General features: G+C 39.1%; 1 protein-coding gene across 7 annotated transcripts in view; it reads left to right on the top strand.

The window, feature by feature from the left end:
• Positions 1-21,085, top strand: part of SPAG9 (sperm associated antigen 9) — a 145,435-nt gene that overhangs the window by 20,600 nt on the left and 103,750 nt on the right. For all 7 annotated transcript variants that reach the window (XM_012463573.3, XM_012463570.3, XM_012463571.2 and 4 more), the window contains exon 2: positions 9,953-10,073. In XM_012463573.3, coding sequence (XP_012318996.2) covers positions 9,953-10,073 — 121 coding nt within the window. The remainder of the gene's footprint in view (positions 1-9,952; positions 10,074-21,085) is intronic.

The raw sequence follows: 21,085 nt of genomic DNA, 5'->3' as shown, positions 1-21,085 counted from the left end.
CTAGTTTTTGTGTTTTTAGTAGATTCAGAGCTTCACCATTTTAGCCAGTCTGATCTTGAGCTCCTGATCCACCCACCTCAGCCTCCCAAAGTTCTGGGATTACAGGTGTGAAACCACTTCTTATTTTTTTATTTTTTATTTTGAGATCGAGTCTCACTGTGTCACCCAGGCTGGAGTGCAGTGGCACGATCTTGGCTTACTGCAACCTCTGCCTCCCAGGTTCAAGTGATTCTCCTGTCTCAGCCTCCTGAGTAGCTGGGGTTACAGGCATGTACCACCACTACTGGCTAATTTTTGTATTTTTAGTAGAGATGGGGTTTTACCATGTTGATCAGGCTGGTCTTAAACTCCTGACCTCGTGATCCTCCTACCTCGGCCTCCCAAAATGCTGGGATTACAGCGTAAGCCACCATGCCCGGCCACCACTTCTAATTTGCTTTTGTCAGATCACTAGTGTGCTTGAGCATGTTTTACATTTACTGGTGATTCTACTTCTCTGTGAATTGCCTACTCAGTTTCATTCACTGATAACTGGCATCAAACTATTTCTGGAAGTACATAACTATATATTTTTAATGGTTTTATAATATTCCATTATAGGATCATCGCTTGGGTGAAAAGGATCATTACTTGGGGAGTCCGGAGTGTAAAAGAGACTTAAGAGATATATTATCCAAATGTAATATATGGACCTTGTTTGGATCATGAGTGTAAAAGCATTTATGAGGCGACCTGGAAAACTGGATATTCCCTATTATATCATTAGGGGTTGGGAAATGGTGCTATTTCAATCCAGTTTTTCCTTCAACATTTATCAGCTAAATTTTTTTGTAAAGGAAACTTGCCCCTCATCAACTATTTGGTTACCCTAAGGTATAGTTTGTATGTAAGAAAGACAAAAAGTGCTGGATTTTTCAATTCATATTTTAATAATTTCCAAGTGCTCTTTCTTGTTTTGCTTCCCTCCCCACCACTTTTAAAAATAGCATACTGTTCTGGTTTCATGGGAGCAACGACTTTTCTTTAGCCTCTGAGTATATTAATTATAGTTTTCATTTGTTCCCTGCTTTGTCTGTTTCTTCAGAGTTCCATTTTTATTTCCTATAGTTTTGGTTTCTCTGTTTCAGGCTAGAACTTCAAGAGATAATCCTTAATTATCTCGTCATGTTTTAAAAGTGAGGCACTAAAAAAGGAGGGTTGGAGGCTTTGTGTGTGTGGATACAGTTTACTACCTCTTGGGAACCCAAATTTCAGTCTCCCATGATCCTTTCTTAGAAACATTTGAGTTTTTCCAGAGAAGGATAATCTCTTTGAGGGGTGGCTGGTGGAGTAGGTAAGCCTAGTTACCTACATTATTGCAACCTGGGTTGCAATAATGCAGCTGGAAGGAGGCCCTATTACTGTTTAGTATCTAGAATTTAGACTTTCATGTAATTCCACTTGTCATTTGGCATCTGCCTGGCTGTGCCTCGAATGTTTCTAGTCTAAAATCTCTCATTGAGTTTATTCAGAAAACAAACCTCTTATTTCCTGTGTGGGTGAGCAAGGAAGGCCATCAGGCCACTCTGGTATGGGACTGTTTACCTACTAGGGATATTACTAAGTAGTGATTTTAGACTTCCACTCAACCCTCCTGTCTCCAGCTCTACCGTCACACACCACACCAGTTTTCTATTGTATACATTCCATGGTATGGATCTGTTGTAATTTGCTTATTTACTGTCTGTTGATAGACGTTTATCTTCCAGTTTTGAACTGTTACAAATAGCCCTTCAATGAACAAACTTTTTTCATATTAAATACCACTAATAATTTTATTCCAATTTTTTAATTTTTTTTTTTTTTTTAAGAGACGGGGTTTCACCATGTTGGCCAGGCTGGTCTCGAACTCCTAACCTCAGGTGATCCACCCACCTCAGCCCTCCCAAAGTGCTGGGATTACAGGCTTGAGCCACCACACCCGGCCACCAACTTTTTAACTTTTTAAAAATTTATTTTTATTTTATTTTTTGAGATGGAGTCTCTCTCTGTCACCTAGGCTGGAGTGCAATGGTGCAGTCTTGGCTCACTGCAACCTCCATCTCCCGGGTTCAAGCGATTCTCTTGCCTCAGCCTCCCGAGTAGCTGGGATTATAGGCGCCTGCCACCATGCCTGGCTGATTTTTGTATTTTTGGTAGAGACGGGGTTTCACCATGTTGGCCAGGCTGGTCTCGAACTCTTTACCTGGTAATCCGCCCACCTGGACCTCCCAAAGTGCTGGCATTACAGGTGTGAGCCACCATGCCCAGCCGGCTTTATTTTATTTTTTTATTTTTTTTGAGACAGAGTCTCACTGTGTTGCTCAGACTGGAGTGCAGTGGCATGAACTTGGCTCACTGCAACCTTTGCCTCCTGGGTTCAAGCAATTATCTTGCCTCAGTCTCCTTAGTAGCTGGGACTATAGGTGTGTGCCAACACGCCTGGCTAATTTTTTGTATTTTTAGTAGAGACGGGATTTCACTGTGTTAGCCAGGATGGTGTCAATCTCCTGACCTTGTGTTTCACCTGCCTTGGCCTCCCAACATGCTGGGATTACAGGCATGAGCCACTACGCCTGGCCAACATACAGAAATATCCAAACATTGAAGATTAGAGAGAATAGTATAATATAAATGAACTCCCACATCCCATCATTTAACACTTACCAACAATAAGCCAATTTTTTTCTTTAGAAAAAAAATTTTTTTTAAAAGACATTTGCTCACTCTGTAGCCTAGGCTGGAGTGTAGTGATGTGCTGGAGCACACTGCAGCCTAGCACTCCTGGGCTAAAGCAATCCTGGGACTACAGGCATTCGCCACCATGCCCAGGTAATTTTTGTATTTTTTTTTTAGTACAGGCGGGGTTTCACCATATTGGCCAGACTGGTTTTGAACTCTTGACCTCATGATCCACCAACCTCAGCCTCCTGAAGTGCTGGGATTGCAGGCTTGAGCCACGACGCCTGGCCAAGGGTCTCTCTATGTTGCCCAGGCTGTTCTCAAATTCCTGGCCTCAAGTGATCCTCCCACCTTGACCTCACAAAGCACTGAGATTACAGGCATGAGCCAACTGTGCCTGGCCAAGCCAATATTTTTTCACCTGTACTTCCATACTTCCCTTTAGCATTTTCACCATACTATTAAAGCAGACCAAAGAGTATATCATTGTATCTTTATTTATTTTATTTATTTATTTATTTATTTATTTATTTTCTGTTGCTATAACATCATTGTATCTTTAAAAGCTAGGGCTGTTTAACAAATATAACCATAATACCATTATCACATCTAAAAGTTATAGATGGTTATTCTTTTTTTTTTTTTTGGAGACAGTTTTACTCTTGTTGCTCAGGCTGGAGTGCAATGGCATAATCTCAGTTCACCGAAACCTCCGCCTCCTGGGTTCAAGCAATTCTCCTATCTCAGCCTCCTGAGTAGCCGGGATTACAGGCATCTGCCACCATGCCCAGCTAATTTTGTTTTTTTATTGGAGAAGGGGTTTCTCCATGTTGGTCTGGCTGGTCTTGAACTCCCGACCTCAGTTGATCCGTCTGCCTCGGCCTCCCAAAGTGCTGGGATTACAGGCATGAGCCACTGTGCCCAGCCAGTTATTCTTTAATAATATTTAATAATAAGTGTTAATTATTAAGTATTAAATATTCTTCTTTAATAGTTAATAAATTGTTAAATATCTTTAATATTTAATAAATTAAGTATTAAATATCATTAAAGTATAATTTCCCCAATTGTCTCATCAATGTATTTTGTAGTTGGTTGTTTTCCATCAGTATCTAATCAAGATAGTCTACACATTTATACTTGGTTTGATATGTCTCTTAAGTTTCTCTTTATATATAGTGGTTCTGCTTTTTTTTTTTCCCCCTTTACATTTATTGTGGAAGAAACCAAATTATTTTTATTAAAAAATTTTCCACATTTTGGACTTGGGAGGGATTACATCTTTTGAGTGTTATTTAATATGGTCTTCAGTCTGCTCTTATTTCTTAAAAGAAATTACATTAAAAAATAATTACATTTAATTAATTATTTGACATAATGGAAATATTTCCCTCTCCCCATTATGTAGAGTGAATGGGGAGAAGATAATATCTTCATAGACACTTAACAATAAGTCGGCCTTTTGTTTGATATTATTTTTTAGACAAGTACTGTAGTCAAAGTATTTAAATGGTTATTCTTTTCCTTTTTTTCATCTTGTTTTCTTCTGCATCTTTACTCCAACAAGCAACAACCTCTAGGGACTTTTTTTTTTTTTTTTAACTTTGGGAGCTTGTCTTTTCAAAGTATTCATTTGTTTTTCCCCAAACAGTGGGGCAAAACAGTCCCTATAAGCCATCTGGTCTTGAAAGTATTTTACTTCATCATAAAGCTTACTCTTTTTAGATCCTGACATAAGTCTGTATTGTCCACTGATTTTTTTTTTTTTTTTTAAACAGTGTCTAGTTGCTCCCAGGAGAGTTGTCTGAAGTCACTTTAATATTGTTGCTGGCCTATTAGTTATTGAAAGGGGAGGGGGTATTTAGTGAAGATGCATTATTATACATGCTGAAAAAGGTCATTCACAGGCTCTTAATCCCCCTAGCCCTTAAAAAAGAGAGAGAGAGAGAGAGAGAGAGTGTGTGTGTGTGTGTGAAAAAGAGAAAAGGGGAGGAGTATGTGCATTGTATACCAACATACCTGAATGATCTGACAAACTCTCCTGTGCTGAGGAGGCTCAATGGAATTTCCAGGGGTAATATGGTTTTATAATTGCAAAAAAAAAAAAGACCTGCCCCTCTCCTGCCACGGTTTAACTATTGGTCTAACCCTATCATGATTATTCTAACGTTTGCCAAGTGTAGTAGAGGTGACTGACTTTATAAAGTCATGCCACTGGCAAGCAATTAAGTCACATTAAATCAGTAATTAATATACTGGACTTTTTATGAGCATTCGTTTCATCTTTTTTTTTTTGGGTGGGGGTATACAAGGTCTTGATCTGTCACCCAGGCTGGAGTGCGGTGGTGTGATCTTGGCTCACTGCAACCTCTGCCTCCTGGGCTTGGTGATCCCCTCCCACTTAGCTTCTGAGTAGCTGGGACTACAGGCGTACAACACCATGCCAGGCTAATTTTTGTATTTTTCATGGAAACAGGGTTTTGCTATGTTGCCCAGGCTGGTGTTGAACTTTTGAGGTTGAGTAATCAGCCCTCCTTGGCCTCCCAAAGTGCTGGGATTATACAAGCGTGAGCCACCGTGCCTGGCTTGTGCTTTTTCTTGTTCACATACATGATTTCAGTGTGATTACATTATATGCAGACTTGAACTGTGTGATTTTTAAAAGTTACATTTCATATTCAGAGTTTGCAATGTTGCCTTCTCATTTCAGAAAGTCTTCAGGAATCATGTTATATGCAAGCCTGACTGAGCTGTAAACTAATGTGCTGTTATCCTATGTTGGTACTAGTTAGGCAGTAACAGAAATATCAGCCATCTCTTATCAGCCTTAACCTCAAATTAGGTGACTGTTGAATTATGCAAGATCTTTGCAAATCCATCTTTTTTACAAAATGCAGTTACCCATGTTTAAGATCTTTCATCTATTAAATTTCAATCAATAGAACATAGGGCTCTCTTGTAACCTACTACATTTCCCAGCATCTTGGAATGTTTAAAACAATAGGGGCTCAACTTGTGTTTTGAAAGATGGATGAATGAATGGAGTATTTTTCTTTTTTTTTTTTGAGATGGAGTCTTGCTCTGTCGCCCAAGGTGGAGTGCAGTGGTGCCATCTCGGCTCACTGCAACCTCTGCCTCCTCGATTCAAGTGATTCTCCTGCCTCAATATGAAATATTTTCATAGAAAAGTATAGCATAGAGGTGCTAAACTTTGGGTTTGTGGAAGGAACTATAGTGTCTCTAAGCCCCCTGAGAAAAATATGGATGGGGGCATTTTTTCTGGGGAAATGTGGTTCATAGATGGATCAAATTTCCAAATTGGTCTTTGGATCCCCTAATGATTAAGAACCAATATTATAGAGTTTGTAGGTTTCAGGCTTCAAAGATCAGGAAAGTTGAACACAGTGGCTCACACATGTAGTCTCAGCAACTCTGGAGGCTGAGGCAGGAGGGTGGCTTGAGCCCAGGAGTTTGAGGCCAGCAGTTCAGCAGTTGTAGACCAGCCTGGCAACATAGTGAGACCTACATCTTAAAAAAAAAAAAGGAGGCTGGGCGTGGTAATCCCAGCACTTTGGGAGGCCAAGGCAGGTGTATCACTTAAGTGTTCGAGACCAGCCTGGCCGACATGGTGAAACCTCGTCTCTACTAAACAAATATAAAAATTAGCCAGGTGTGGTGGCAGGTGCCTGTAACCCCAGTTATGTGGAAGCTGAGGCAGGACAGTCAGTTGAACCCAGGAGGCAGAGGTACAGTGATCTGAGATTGTATCAGTGCACTCCAGCCTGGGAGACACAGCAAGACTCTGTCTCAAAGGAAAAAAAGAAAAAAAAGAAGAAAACCAACTCAAGCTTATGTAAAAAAGGAATGTATTGAATTTTGTAACTGAAAACAAAAATACTGGGAAAATTCTGGCTCCAGGAATCCTAGGTACAAATAGTATCTTTAATTAAAGTTTTTATCTCCCTTGCTCTTTCTGTATATTGGCTTTAGTCTCAGGTCTGCTCTTCTCTGTGCTGGAAAAAAGATATGTCAGTCTGCAGCCAAGGCCTGCTAGGTTTTTATAGTTTAAGAATTGGTAGATGTCCCAGAGAAGACTCTGATCAGTCTGGTTTAAGTCACATGCCCACCCCTAGAGAGATGGAGTCATCATCAATCAAATTACATGGACTGAATATAATTAGCATGAAACTGGAGAGAGAAAGTTCCCCAAAGGAACATAATGTGTGTAGACAAAAAAAAAACCCAGTGTCCTCTGTAGTGATTGAAAAGTTTGAGGACATTTTACAGGCTCATGGGCGAAAAATAAAAATAAAAAAGAAAAAGAAAAAAAAATTTGAGGACAGTTAAAATAAGTAATAAACTGACAATTTCACATTAAAACTAGGATATATTATAGTGATACTTAAGTTTTTTGTGAATTACAAATTTTTCTGTATGGGTTTTAGTTTTTTTAACTCGAAAAATTTTATTCACTTATTCATTTAACAAATACTTGAGAACCTGTTATGTGCTGCTATCATCATTCTTTGCACTGGGTATACATCAGTGAACAAAACAAAAATCCCTGACTTCATGGAACCCACATTCTAGTGAGGACAGACTGGTAATAAAGAACATTAATTACTGAAATACCATGTTGGATCAGTTTAAGTGTTCTAAAGAAAATAAGCAGGGAGGAAAGGTAAGGAGTAGGTATGACAGTTTTATTTTTTTAGTTTTTAGTTTTTTTGAGACCAAGTCTTGTTCTGTTGCCCGGGTGTGACTTGATCTTTTTTTGAGACCAAGTCTTGTTCTGTTGCAGTGGCATGATCTAAGCTCACTGCAACCTCTACCTCCTGGGTTCAAGTAATTCTCTTGCCTCAGCCTCCTGAGTAGCTGGGTTTATAGGTGTGCACCACCATGCCCCGCTAATTTTTAGTAGAGGTGGGGTTTCACCATGTTGGCCAGGCTGGTCTCAAACTCCTGACCTGAAGTGATCCACCCTCCTTGGCCTCCCAAAGTGCTAAGATTACAGGCGTGAGCCACCGTGCCTGGCATGGTATCACAGTTTTAAATAGGATGGCCAAAGAAGGCCTCACTAAGAAGGTGACATTTGAACAAAGATGTGAAGGAAGTGAGTAAAGAGTAAGCTGTTTGGATGATAACTGGAAGAAGACAATTCTAGGCGGTAGGAAGCAAGTGCTAAGGCTTGAAGTGTGGGAGGAACTGTATGGAGGCTTGAATCAGAGAATGGGAAGGAGAGGATTATAGGAAGAGAAGTAAGGGATGATGTCAAAGAAGCAAGAGAATGGTGGAAGCATATTGCATAGATCCTTAGAGGATATGATAAAGAATGTAAACCACTAGAGGGTTTTGAGCAGAGGAGTAAATTGTTTTTACTTTTTTTTTTTTTTTTTTTTTTTTTGAGACAGAGTCTTGCTCTATTGATGCAGTGGTGCGATCTCGGCTCACTGCAACCTCTGCCTCCTGGGTTCAAGCAATTCTCCTGCCTCAGCCTCCCCAGTAACTGGGATTACAGGTGCCCACCACCACACCTGGCTTATTTTTTTTATTTTCTTTTTTTCTTCTCACATCAAAGGACTCTTCAGCGCTATTATTATTATTATTTTTGAGATGGAGTCTTGCTCTATTGCCAGACTGGAGTGCAGTGGTGCAATCTCGGGTCACTGCATCCTCCACCTCCTGGGTTCAAGTGATCCTTCCACCTCAGCCTCCTGAGTAGCTGGGACCACAGGTGCATGCCACCATGCCCGGCTCATTTTTGTATTTTTTTTAATAAAGACGGGGTTTCACCATGTTGGCCAGGATGGTCTGGATCTCTTGACCTCGTGATCTACCCACCTCAGCCTCCCAAAGTGCTGGGATTACAGACATGAACCACTGTGCCCAGCCCAGTGCTATTATTTTTATATTTTTAGTAGAGACTGGGTTTCACCATGTTAGCCATGATGGTCTTGATCTCCTGAGCTCATGATCCACCTGCCTCGGCCCCCTAAAGTGCTGGGATTACAGGCGTGAGCCACCTTGCCTGGCCCCCCTTTTTTTTTTTTTTTTTTTTTTGAGATGGAGTCTTACTCTGTAGCCCAGACTGGTGTGTAGTGGCGTGATCTCTGATCTCAGCTCACTGTAACCTCCACCTCCCAGGTCCTAGTTCAAGCAATTCTCCTGCCTCAGCCTCCCGAGTAGCTGGGATTAGAGGAACACGCCACCATACCCAGCTAATTTTTGTATTTTTAGTAGAGACGGGGTTTCACCATGTTGGCCAGGCTGGTCTTGAACTCCTGACCTTGTGATCCACCTGCCTTGGCCTCCCAAAGTGCTGGGATTACAGGCATGAGCCACCACACTCAGCCTTAAGATGCTTTGTAGACATGCAATTGAAGTTGTCCAGCAGGCAGTTGGACATACAAAACTGGAATTCAGGTTTGGGCTAGAGATAGAAATTTGGAAGTTGTCAGCATATATAGTTCATAGTTAAAGCCATGAAACTGGATGAGATCACTAGGGAATAAGTGTAAACAAGGAAGAGAAATTGTGTTCAAGGACAGAGCATGCCAATTTTAAGAAGTTGGGAGAAAAGGAGGTACTACCAAAGAAGACCAAGAAGGAGCAGCAAACGTGAAAATGTGCTGGAAGCCAAATTAAAAAAAAAAATGTTTTAAAGAGAGAGTGATCACTCATCAGATGTTGCTGATACAACAATCAAGATGAAGACTGAGATTTAGTGATTGCACTTAGTGTTACTACCCTTGATGAGAACAGTTTTAGTAAGTTAAGTTAGATTTGAGTGGTGGAGGTATTTGTAACACGTGTCCTTTTCTTAAGAATTTAAACTCCATGGTTCAGGTGAATCTATGACTATTAAACAGTCATTTAACAAATATTTATTGATTATTCCATCATTCTTTTGTTCTCTGCTGTACATATTATAGATTTTTTAATTGTCTGGAAATCAAGATGCATATGCAAGTATACAAAAGGCTTTACATATTTGTGGTAGGATATGTATATCATACGGAATGCCTATAATATGAAGTGGAAATGCCTTAATGATTTTGTCATTTTTTTCTCTCTATATTTGGGAGTTTTTAAAACTTGATTTTTATAGAAAAACTAAAAGTCAACCCATGTTCATCATTCTGAGATCTAAGTTGTTAATACCTAATTGTGATTATTGATTCCAAGAAATACAGGAGTTGAAAATACAAAATTTAATTTCTCTGATGACATTTATATTGTTCTTCTTTGTTAGAAATTCATTGAATTTGAAGACTCTCAAGAACAGGAAAAAAAGGACTTACAGACCCGAGTGGAGTCTTTAGAATCTCAAACAAGACAACTTGAGCTCAAAGCAAAAAACTATGCTGACCAGAGTAAGTAAAACATTTCTTCTCATAAGTACACATTATTAAAGACTGGGTTCGGCCAGATGTGATGGCTTATGTCTGTAATCCCAGCACTTTGGGAGGCTGAGGTGGGAGGATCACTTGAGGTCAGGAGTTCAAGACCAGCCTGGTCAACATGGTGAAACACTGTCTCTACTAAAAATACAAAAATTAGCTGGGCATGGTGGTGCACACCTGTAATCCCAGATACTTGGGAGGCTGAGGCACAGTAACCACTTGAACTCAGTAGGTGGAGGCTGCAGCAGTGAGCCCAGATGGTGCCACTGCACTCTAGCCTGAGCAACATGGTGAAACTGTTTCTAAAAAAAAAAAAAAAAAGAGTGGGCTCTAATGGTGCAATGACTCATCCTGACATATGACTAAGGTTCTAAATACAAACTTGAAATTGTCATCCCAGACTCAAGAGTGAGACCTGTAATCTAGGGTTAGTTCTCTTTTATTTCACATTTTCACTTGGTACCCATATATGCAGAAATGACTAAGCCAAATGTATCTGTCAGACTCACTTCTTCAATTTAGCTCCCAGACTTTGCTTGTAGTTAACATTATGCTGTAATCATTATGCAAGTGTGTGCGTGTGGATAATTTCCTCTAATTTTGATCAAGTATACAGAGTTTCATTTTTTCTGTTTTGCTTTGAAATGTAAAAATGTAATGAAGCTTACAGTTTTGAAGTATGTATTTAAAAATTACCTAAGCATATAATTAGATATTAGAGGAAAAAAAGTACTGAATCCCCCCTTTTTGTTCCTTTTTAATGGAAAAGTGGGGCTATTTGAGGGAACAGAACATTTTTCAGAATCATTTTATTTTTAATATAATTTCATATATTCTTGGTTTTTAAAATTATTGTTTCAAACCTCAAGGATCATTTTCCCCTTTTGGCTAATAAAAAAAGAGACCTAATTAAAGTCAAAATTAGAAAAAGAAACAGTGAGAAACTTTATGGCCTATTTTCATAACTGATATTGGTAGACAGACAGTTCTCTGCTTTTCTTTCCCAGCATTGTAAACTTTCAGAATCCTAGGGAGCAAAGGATGACTGGGCAGTTACTCTATCCACTTTACTCATTAAGTCTGCATAGTGACACTAGCTACTAAGGTACAGCCAATCATGATGGAGAACCTTCACCAGCAATCTTGGGGCATGTGTGAGAACTGACTGTTCTCTCTAGTACTCTGGAAAGACAGAATAGACCTAAATTCCCACCACTGGGAATCTGGAGTTCAAGCATTCCAGAATTCAAGGTGAACTCAAGTAGCCATTAAGCAGATGTCCTAGAAGAGGGCCAGTAGATGTTTGTCAACAGGAGCCAACCTGAGTGAGACAAAATGAGCCATGTGTCATGCTTTGTGTTTTTAGGCTTGTGGATACCCAGAGTCGTGTAACTTTCCTTTGTTAACATTGATTACATTGAGTGACTTCTATTATTTCTACCATAGAAATTTGAGGTTGGCTGGGTGTGGTGGCTCACAGCTGTTCCCAACACTTTGGGAGACAAAGGTGGGAGGATTGCTTGAGCCTAGGAGTTTGAGACCAGCCTGGGCAAGATAGCAGGATACCCTGTCTTTATAACAGAAAAATTAAGAAAAAGAGGCCGGGCGTGGTGATTCACACTTGTAATCCCAGCACTTTGGGAGGCTGAGGCATGCAGATTGCTTGAGCTCAGGGGTTTGAGACCAGACTGGGCAACGTGGTGAAACCCTGTCTCTACCAAAAATACAAAAATTAGCTGGGTGTGGTGTTGTGCACCTGTAGTCCCAGCTATTTGGGAGGCTGAGGTGGGAGGATTGCTTGGGCTTGGGAGGTGGAGGTTGCAGTGAGCTGAGATTGCACCACTGCACTCCAGGCTGTGTGACAGAGTGAGACCCCCATCTCAAAAGAAAAGAAAATTTGAAGTCTTAGAGCACTGCATGATATGGACTCCATGGGGCCTCTACTAACAAATATATTACTGGGGTCACATTACTGTGAGTACCACTTATCTGGAGAAATGGTCTTGTGGCATTTGTAAGCTTTTGGTACATTTCAAGAGTTGAGACTTCTCTATTCAAGAAAGAAAATTTAACTATTGGAGGTAATATTTAAATCCCAATTTGATTTCATGCTGTTGATAAAGAAAAAAAATTAAAAATCCCAATTTGATTGTACTTTTTTTTTTTTTGTTTTAAATAGAGACAAGGCCAGACGTGGTGGCTCATGCCTGTAATCCCAGCACTTTGGGAGGCTGAGGCAGGCAGATCACCTGGGGTCGGGAGTTCGAGACCAGCCTGACCAACATGGTGAAACCCTGTTTCTACTAAAAATACAAAATCAGCCGGGTGTGGTGGTGCATGCCTGTAATTCCAGCTACCTGGGAGGCTGAGGCAGGAGAATCACTTGAACCTGGGAGTCTGAGGTTGCAGTGAGCCGAGATCACACCAATGCACTCTGACCTGGGCAACAAGAATTTGCCCAGGCTGGTCTTGAACTCCTGAGCTCAAATGGAGTCTCCCCACCTCCACCTCCCAAAATGCTGGCATTATAAGCATGAGCCACCTTGCCCAGCCTGAAGTACATTTTTTATTTGACTGGGCATGGTGGCTCATGCCTGTAATCCCAGCACTTTTGGGAGGCCAAGGCAGGCAGATCACCTGAGGTCGGGAGTTCAAGACCACACATGGTGAAACCCCATCTCTACTAAAAATACAAAAATTAGCTGGACATGGTGGTGCATGCCTGTAGTCCCAGCTACTCAGGAGGCTGAGGCAGGAGAATTGCTTGAACCCAGCAGGCAAAGCTGAGATCGCACCACTGCACCACAGCCTGGGTGACAGAGCAAGACTCCATCTCAAAAAAAACCTTATTACTTTGTTTTGAGATGGAGTCTTGCTGTCTCTCCCAGGCTGGAGTGAAGTGACACGATCATAGTTCACTGTACTCTCAAACTCCCAGGCTCAAGTGATCCTCCCACCTCAGCCTCCCAAGTAGCTGGAACTACGGGCATGAGCCACCATGCCTGGCTAATTTTAAATTTTTTTGTAGAAGTGGATTTTTTTTTTTTTTTTTTTTTTTTTTGAGACAGAGTTTTGCTCTTGTTACCCAGGCTGGAGTGCAATGGCATGATCTTGGCTCACCACAACCTTCGCCTCCTGAGTTCAAGCAATTCTTCTACCTCAGCCTCCCAAGTAGCCGGGACTGCAGGCGCACGCCACCATGCCCAGCTAATTTTTGTATTTTTAGTAGAGATGGGGTTTCACCTTGTTGACCAGGATGGTCTCGATCTCTTGACCTCGTGATCCACCCACCTTGGCCTCCCAAAGTGCTGGGATTATAGGTGTGAGCCACCACGCCCGGCCCTAAGAAATGGAGTCTTGTTATATTTTTCAGGCTGCTCTTGAACTCCTGGTCTGAAGCAATCCTTGCACCTTGGCCTTCCAAAGTGCTGGAATTACAGGTGTAAGCCACTGTGCCTGACCAGAATTCCTTTTTTGATTTGGAAAGGAATTCCTTGTCTAAAATCCTTTTATGCATTAAGTAATCGGCTTCTGTGATTAGAGGAAGAATTACCTTCTACTTGAAATTGCATTTTTGATATCAGAGTACCTTTAAAATGTCTCACTTTAGAAAAGGATGCAGAAAATACTGCTGCTTTTTTCACAAAAGTGTCTAAGTAGAATGAATTACTAATTCTTTCACACATACATTAGTCCTTTCATTACTAAATTTAAAAAATCTGTTTTCTGTTCCTTTCTAGTAAATGTAAACAAAATAGAGTGATTTCTTTTTTTTTCTTTTTTTCTTTTTTTTTTTTTTTGAGATGAAGTCTGGCTCTGTTGCCAGTGCAATGGCGTGGCCTCCGGTCACTGCAACCTCTGCCTTCCAGGTTCAAGCGATTCTCCTGCCTCAGCCTCCCTGAGTAGCTGGGATTACAGGCACCCGTCATTACGCCAGGCTAATTTTTGTATATTTATAGAGATGGGATTTCACCCTGTTGGCCAGGCTGGCCTTGAACCCCTAACCTCAGGTGATCCACCCTCCTTAGTCTCCCAAAGTGCTGGGATTACAGGTGTGAACCAGTACACCTGGCCTAGTGGTTTCTTAATTAAGGGAAGTGATCAATTTAGGAGAATATTTGAGTATCTCAAATTTCCTTTTTCTTGTCTCAGATTTGTTATCCAGTCCAGAGAGTCATACCTTTTTTGAAATTATCATATTCTGTGGTATCCATCTTCTCATTCCTCTCTCCCAAAGTATTATGTTTTCCATTTTAATTCAAAGACTTTAAAAAAATTAGGTCATTTAAAAATAATTGAAAATATTCTAGGGAAGGGAGGAAAAAATTCTTCAATAAGTATCAGATATGGTCTTGAGCTTAATTTAATCTGAAAACTTTTTGTTTTGAATGTATTATCCCCCAAAGAATTTCTTCCCTAGGAGTCTGCTATTCTATTCTGAAATAAATCTTGCTGTATAAAGAACAATTAAAGAACTTACAAACTATGGTTAATCAAAATTGACCATTCATATGCACAAAGTTGATAACACTAAATCTTTTTCCATGGACTCATCTTTTATTAATGCTTTGGAACTTACTCCCTTCTCCTGTTTTTGAGATCTTCGAGTCTTTTTCTCTTTTCTAGTGAATTGTTTTCCTTTGTCTTCCTTTTTTTTTTTCTAAGCCTTAACTGGGTGTAATATGAATTCTAAGTATATCTTAAATTTTTTTGGTAGTTTTCATTATACCACATTTAAACATTTCCCCAGTTTTTCTGGGGGAAAGTTATTTGACTATTTTTTTCACTTGACCACCTTAGCTTTTTTTTTTTTTTTAAATATCCAATATAAATCAAAGCTTCTCTTTTTTTTTTCTTTTTGGAGATGGAGTCTTGCTCTGTCACCAGGCTGGAGTGCGGTAGCATGATCTCTGCTCATTGCAACCTCCGCCTCCCGGGTTCAAGTGATTCTCCTGTCTCAGCTTCCCAAGTAGCTGGGACTACAGGTGCATGCTACCATGCCCAGCTAATTTTTGTATTTTTAGTAGAGACAGGGTTTTACCATGTTGGCCAGGATGGTCTCGATCTCTTGACCTCATGATCTGTCTGCCTTGGCCTTCCAAAGTGCTGGGATTACAGGCGTGAGCCACCATTCCTGGCCCAATCAAAGCTTTTTTTTTTTTTTTTTTTTTTTTTTTTTTTTTTTGGAGACGGAGTTTCGCTCTCGTTACCCAGGCTGGAGTGCAATGGCGCGATCTCGGCTTACCGCAACCTCCGCCTCCTGGGTTCAGGCAATTCTCCTGCCTCAGCTTCCTGAGTAGCTGGGATTACAGGCACGCGCCACCATGCCCAGCTAATTTTTTTGTATTAGTAGAGACGGGGTTTCACAATGTTGACCAGGATGGTCTCGATCTCTTGACCTCGTGATCCACCCGCCTCGGCCTCCCAAAGTGCTGGGATTACAGGCTTGAGCCACCGCACCCGGCCAGCTTCTTATTTTTAATTTTTATTATTTATTTCTTATTTTTTTTGAGACAGGATCTCGCTCTACTGCCCAGGCTGGAATGCAGTGGTGCGATCACAGTTCATGGTAGCCTCAACCTCCCAGACTGAAGCGGTACTCTTACCTCAGCCTTCCGAGTACCGAGTAGCTGGGACCACAGGCGCACGCCACCACACATGGCTACTTTTTGTATTTTGTGTAGAGGCAGGGTTTTGCCATGTTGCCCAGGCTGATCTCAAACTCCTAGGCTCAACAATCTGCCTTTTTTGATCTCCCATGTGTTGGAATTACGGGTGTCAGCCACTGTGCAGAGCCTAAAAACTTCTTATTTTTTAAAAAGGTGGTGGTAGGAAGTAATCTTTAAGTATCATCAGTTCCCTATATGATTGGAAAACCAAGAGTAGGAGTGAGTGTGCTTTTTAAAAGATGGAAACAAATTTAAATAAATGTTAAACGCCACATTGTCAACATTAGACAGGTCAACGAGACAGAAAATTAACAAGGATATCCAGGACTTGAACCCAGACCTGGAACAAGTAAACTTAATAAACATTTACAGAACTCTCCACCCCAAATCCACAAAACATACATTCTTCTCAGTATCACATCACACCTATTCTAAAAGTGACCACATAATTTGAAGTAAATCACTCCTCAGCAATTGCAGAGTATTTCACAGGTTTAAATAAAATATTGGTTGGCTGCTTGTTTGTTATTTTCCTCCCTTATTCCTTCCTGTCTCCATTGTTAAGCACAATTATTAGCATAAAAGAGGTTTTTAATACCCATTTCTAGACTGCATTCTAGCCTGGGCAATAGAGCAAGATTCCCGTTCTCTCTCCCTCTTTTTCTTCCTCTTTCTTTCTCTCTTTCATTCTTTTTTTCTTTCTTTCTCTCTTTCTGTCTCCTTTTCTTTCTTTTTCTTTCTCTCTTCCTTTTTAGAAAAAAATAAAAAATAAAACAATAAGTGTTACGTCAGGAGTTCATTAATTCTTGTTTTGTGTAATAGAAAACAGATGATCTGGGCCATCTAAATGTAACTGCTTTTTTTTTTTTTTTAAGATGAAGTCCTACTCTGTCTCCCAAGCTGGAGTGCAGTCTCTCGAGCTCGGCTCACTGCAACCTCCACCTCCCAAGTTCAAGCGATTCTTTCTGCCTCAGTCCCTCGAGTAGCTGGCACTACAGGCGCATGCCACCATGCCTGGCTAATTTTTGTGTTTTTAGTACAGACTGGGTTTCACGATATTGGCCAGGCTGATCTGGAACTCCTGACCTCGTGATCTGCCTGTCTTGGTTTCCCAAAGTGCTGGGATTACAGGCGTGAGCCACCACACCTGACCTGATTTTTTTTTTTAAAAAAAAAAAAACAGGGTTTCACCATGTTGTTCAGGCTGGTCTTGAACTCCCAACCTCAGGTGATCCACCCACCTTGGCCTCCAAAGTGCTTGGATTACAGGCATGAGCCACCACGCCCGGCCTGATTTTTTGTTTTTTAAAGAAAAGATGAGGCTGGGCACAGTGGCTCATGCCTGTAATCCCAGTACTTTGGTAGGCCAAGATGGGTGTATCACTTGAGGTCAGGAGTTCAAGACTGGCCTGGCCAACATGGGAAAACCCATCTCTACTAAAAATAAAAAAAATTAGCTGGGCATGGTGGCTCATACCTGTATTCCCTACTACTTGGGAGGCTGAGGCAACAGAGTTGCTTGAACCTGGGAGGCGAAGGTTGCCGTGAGCCTAGATCATGCCACTGCACTCCTATCTGGGCCACAGAGTGAGACTCCGTCTCAAAAAAAAAGGAAATAGGATTTTTTTTGTTAAAGTAACTGTAACCCAACATTTAATTTAAAATAAACATTTATATAGGGCTACTGAGATGACTGTTGGCATACCTGTAGTGGGAGGATGAGTGGATGCAGTTTTTTTTGCTCAGTGCCATTTGTTTGAGTGCTGGATGAATGTAACTATACCTTTTCTAGTTTTTGTGTTTATATTTGTACAGTGTGTTAGTGTCTTTAATTTTGAAAGACTGAGTTTGTCAATTCTCGTTAACTTGTTTTAGGACACATATCCCTTTTAAAAAATAGCCACAATAAAAATTCAAGTTCTGCTCTAAAGATTACTTCCTATGTTAAAAGGGGAAATTTTGGTTAAAGTTATTTGCTATTTGAGAAGTAAGAAAAAGTAAAGCAATAGGAACTGAATTAAAAGACACACTTTACAGCTTTTGACAGTATGGAATCTATCGCTTTGATGTAACAAGTGGAGAAGTTGAGTCTATAAAAAATTTTCTAACAATTTTTGGTCAGGCTTGATTTTAGGGATTTCTGATCCTTTTTCAAAATTTGAACTAATATAAGAATTATTTTTTATTTTTTCTAACATGAATAAATGATTTTTTAAAATGCTAGGTATTATTCCTTATCTGGAAGTAGCAATAATACTTGTTGGTAATTAACATCTTGTGAACCTTAAGGAAGAATCTGAAATAGATGTTGTGTGGAATAAGAAAGTTGTGAATTGAGAAAGACTTGTTGGTACTTTTCAACTGTGTAAGTTGTCTAATCAACTTTGCCATTCATAGTGTGACAGTAATAGGTCTTTGTCAGAAAGTACTTTTTATATTCATTGTCTCTGTTGTATGTTGTGTATTTCTATCTTGTAAGCCAAATATTATCTAAAATTTGAGTCAAGCAAGTATAGACATTTTAATACAGTTGAAACTATTAAACTAGTCCAGTATGCCTAGCATTCTGCGTAGATATGTTTGTGGCACCCAAGGATATGATATGGTCCTTGTGGTCAAAGAAATCATAGTTTAGTGGGGGGTAGAAGGGGAAGATTATGTACTCCTAGTCTTTTTTTCCATATTTTTTTTTATATCATTGCAGTTAGAATGTATATTTAATTTTGTACCTTTTTCTTAACATTATAATGAGTATTTTTCCTTGTTGTATAATCTTTATTATTATTTTTTATGTCCACATACATCTACCATCCGGAAACTGTGCCATCTATTAACCATTTTTGTTTTCCCTGAGGACTGTGCTTTATTTTTTCCTCTAATGAGAATTGTTTAGTGGCCACTGCATTTTTTACTATGGCAGCCCAGAAACAGATCACACTTTGAAATGCAACCTTAGTTTGAACCTTACCTGGTTGGCATATTTAAATAGTTTTTTTTCCTTGATCCATGTTTTATACATGTATAATGAATATATTATGCTCTATTGTAAACTATCTTAAATCCTTTATGGAATGAAGAGGTGAATTATGGTAAAATAAATGTGAGAAATTTAGAATACAAAAACTTAAAAACTTCTTCTGTTGGTTGGTTGGTCATTTTTTCTAGTATACCGAATCATATTGCAGTAAACATTTTTTTTACATCTACAAGTTTTCCCTCTGTTGGTAGTTTTCTTAGAATATATTTAAGGAAGTAGGTCAAGGAATTTTAGTGGTTCTTGGCATATAATAGGCCATTTCTAATGTGAATAGAATTGGAGAAGTAAGGTTTAGTAGCAAATTCCATTTTGCTTGTCATAACTTATGAATTTGAACCATTATTTACAGTATATTAGCACCCAGAGCTGGTATAGAACCATTATTATTTGATTCTCTCTTAGGAAGCTTCTCTCACCCTCAGGCTCCTTGAATTTACAACATATTATTTTTCCCTGAGTACAGCAGAGCTATTGCCTTTGTGGAGAAGGCAAAAAGATTTAGATGACAGTGATTTTTTTTTTTTTTTTGAGTGGGTACTTCTTAATTTGGTGGGTATTTTTTTGGGAAGTACAGTTTTTGTTTGTTTGTTTGTTTTTGTTTTTTTAAGAGATGACGGTCTAATTCCTGTGTTTAAGTGATCCTCCCACCTCAGCCCTCCTGAGTAACTGAGATTACAGGCACATGCCACTGAACCCATGGCTGTGATTTTCAGCTATTATATTTAAACTCTTCTTGAATTCCACCCTTCATTCCTTTAAATGAAAATCTATCTTATTGAATTAGATGGAAAAATGTTGTTGGCTCTGAAGTCAAATGTGTTAGATCCATATGTTCTGACCTTTCTACCCTTTTCATTCCCCATATAACATTCCTTTGCTTTTTACATCTTGTATCAAGATCTTAGTCTAGTAAAATACCTTCAAGCCTTCACTTTGAAACATTATTAATGGAAGGAAAACACTTCTTATTTCTTGGTCATAAGAATAAGCACTGCACTAGATAGAAAGTTGGGAGAGATATTAACAATTAATAAACAATAACATAATTTTTATTTTAAACGAATAAATGACTTAAAACAGACCTTCAATACAAGGTGATTGATAAATTATAGCACGTAAACCATTTTAAAGTTGCCAGGTGTCATTTCATATCAAAGTTAGTATTTGAGAGAACCTAAATATTTTCTGTCACTGTTTTTCAAATCACCTACAAAAATACTTTCAGGCTTACATAAAATGTTATCATATCCTTTATTGTGCTTTGTGATTGGCAATGGATGTTAGTATTTTGAAAAAAATAAATAATACTGTAATAGGACACTTTTACCATTTTAGTTCTATCTCAATAGGCAATTCTTTCTACATAATTTTAAGAATGATAAAAGTAGATTATGATGATTTATATATATATATTTTAATGACGATACGTATTTTTGTTGAGAATTTTTTTTAATGAGGCAGCTTTAGGAGTTTGAGTTATATCTTTTGGTTTTAAAAGAATGACAAGGAAGTTAATTATTTAGAAAGCTACTTTTAGTCTGTTTAATAAGAATCTAGTTCTTTGCAATACTAAGAATATCTACATATTTAATAAACTATATGTAGCAGCTATTTCTTATTCAGAGCCTACATATGAGTGGGAAAGTAGAAAATTAGGCACAAGATAATTTATGCAAACACTAATATTACTTCTGCTTCCTTAGGTAATACTTGTGGTCTTTAGCTGTTTTATGGTTTATTATCTGTTTTTCGGCTCTTTGATTTTTGTAGTCTAGTGCTGTCTATTGAGAACCTTAAAGTTGTAATTTATAATTGATATCTAGAACTAAAGGTATCATAGAAAATTAAGTTTATGAGTAAGGGTTAAAGGATTTCTGGTGATTTGTTTAGAGAACAGGGAAAATATGAATAATTTGATTATTTCTTCTGATATATAAAGGAATGGATAAGGAACATAGCAAGCTGTTTGTCTGTAGTTTTAGAAGATTAAGAGAGCAAAAATGAATTTGTTGGCTTTGGTTGGTCATGAGGAAGTATTGCTGGCCATGAGGGTGATATACAGGAATATGTGAAGAGGTAAAGCATGGACTGCCCCTGGACAGAGACTTTGGGCAGGAGAATCATCAGCTTTGTTGTGGATGGCTTAGGTATTATCTTCCAGAAAGGGATCTGTCAGATCACTAGAAGTTTCTACCACTGGGATTCTTTGAAGTTATCCTACTATGTTTTGAGAATATGATCATTGATTCATGGTAGCTTTAAAATATTTATAATTT

This window comes from Aotus nancymaae, unplaced genomic scaffold (genome assembly GCF_030222135.1).
Source record: "Aotus nancymaae isolate 86718 unplaced genomic scaffold, 86718_ANA_hifiasm-v0.15.2.pri h1tg000072l, whole genome shotgun sequence".
NCBI classification, from domain to species: domain Eukaryota; kingdom Metazoa; phylum Chordata; class Mammalia; order Primates; family Aotidae; genus Aotus; species Aotus nancymaae.
Note: the sequence above shows the minus strand (reverse complement) of the source record. Positions and strands in the feature narration are given on the sequence as shown.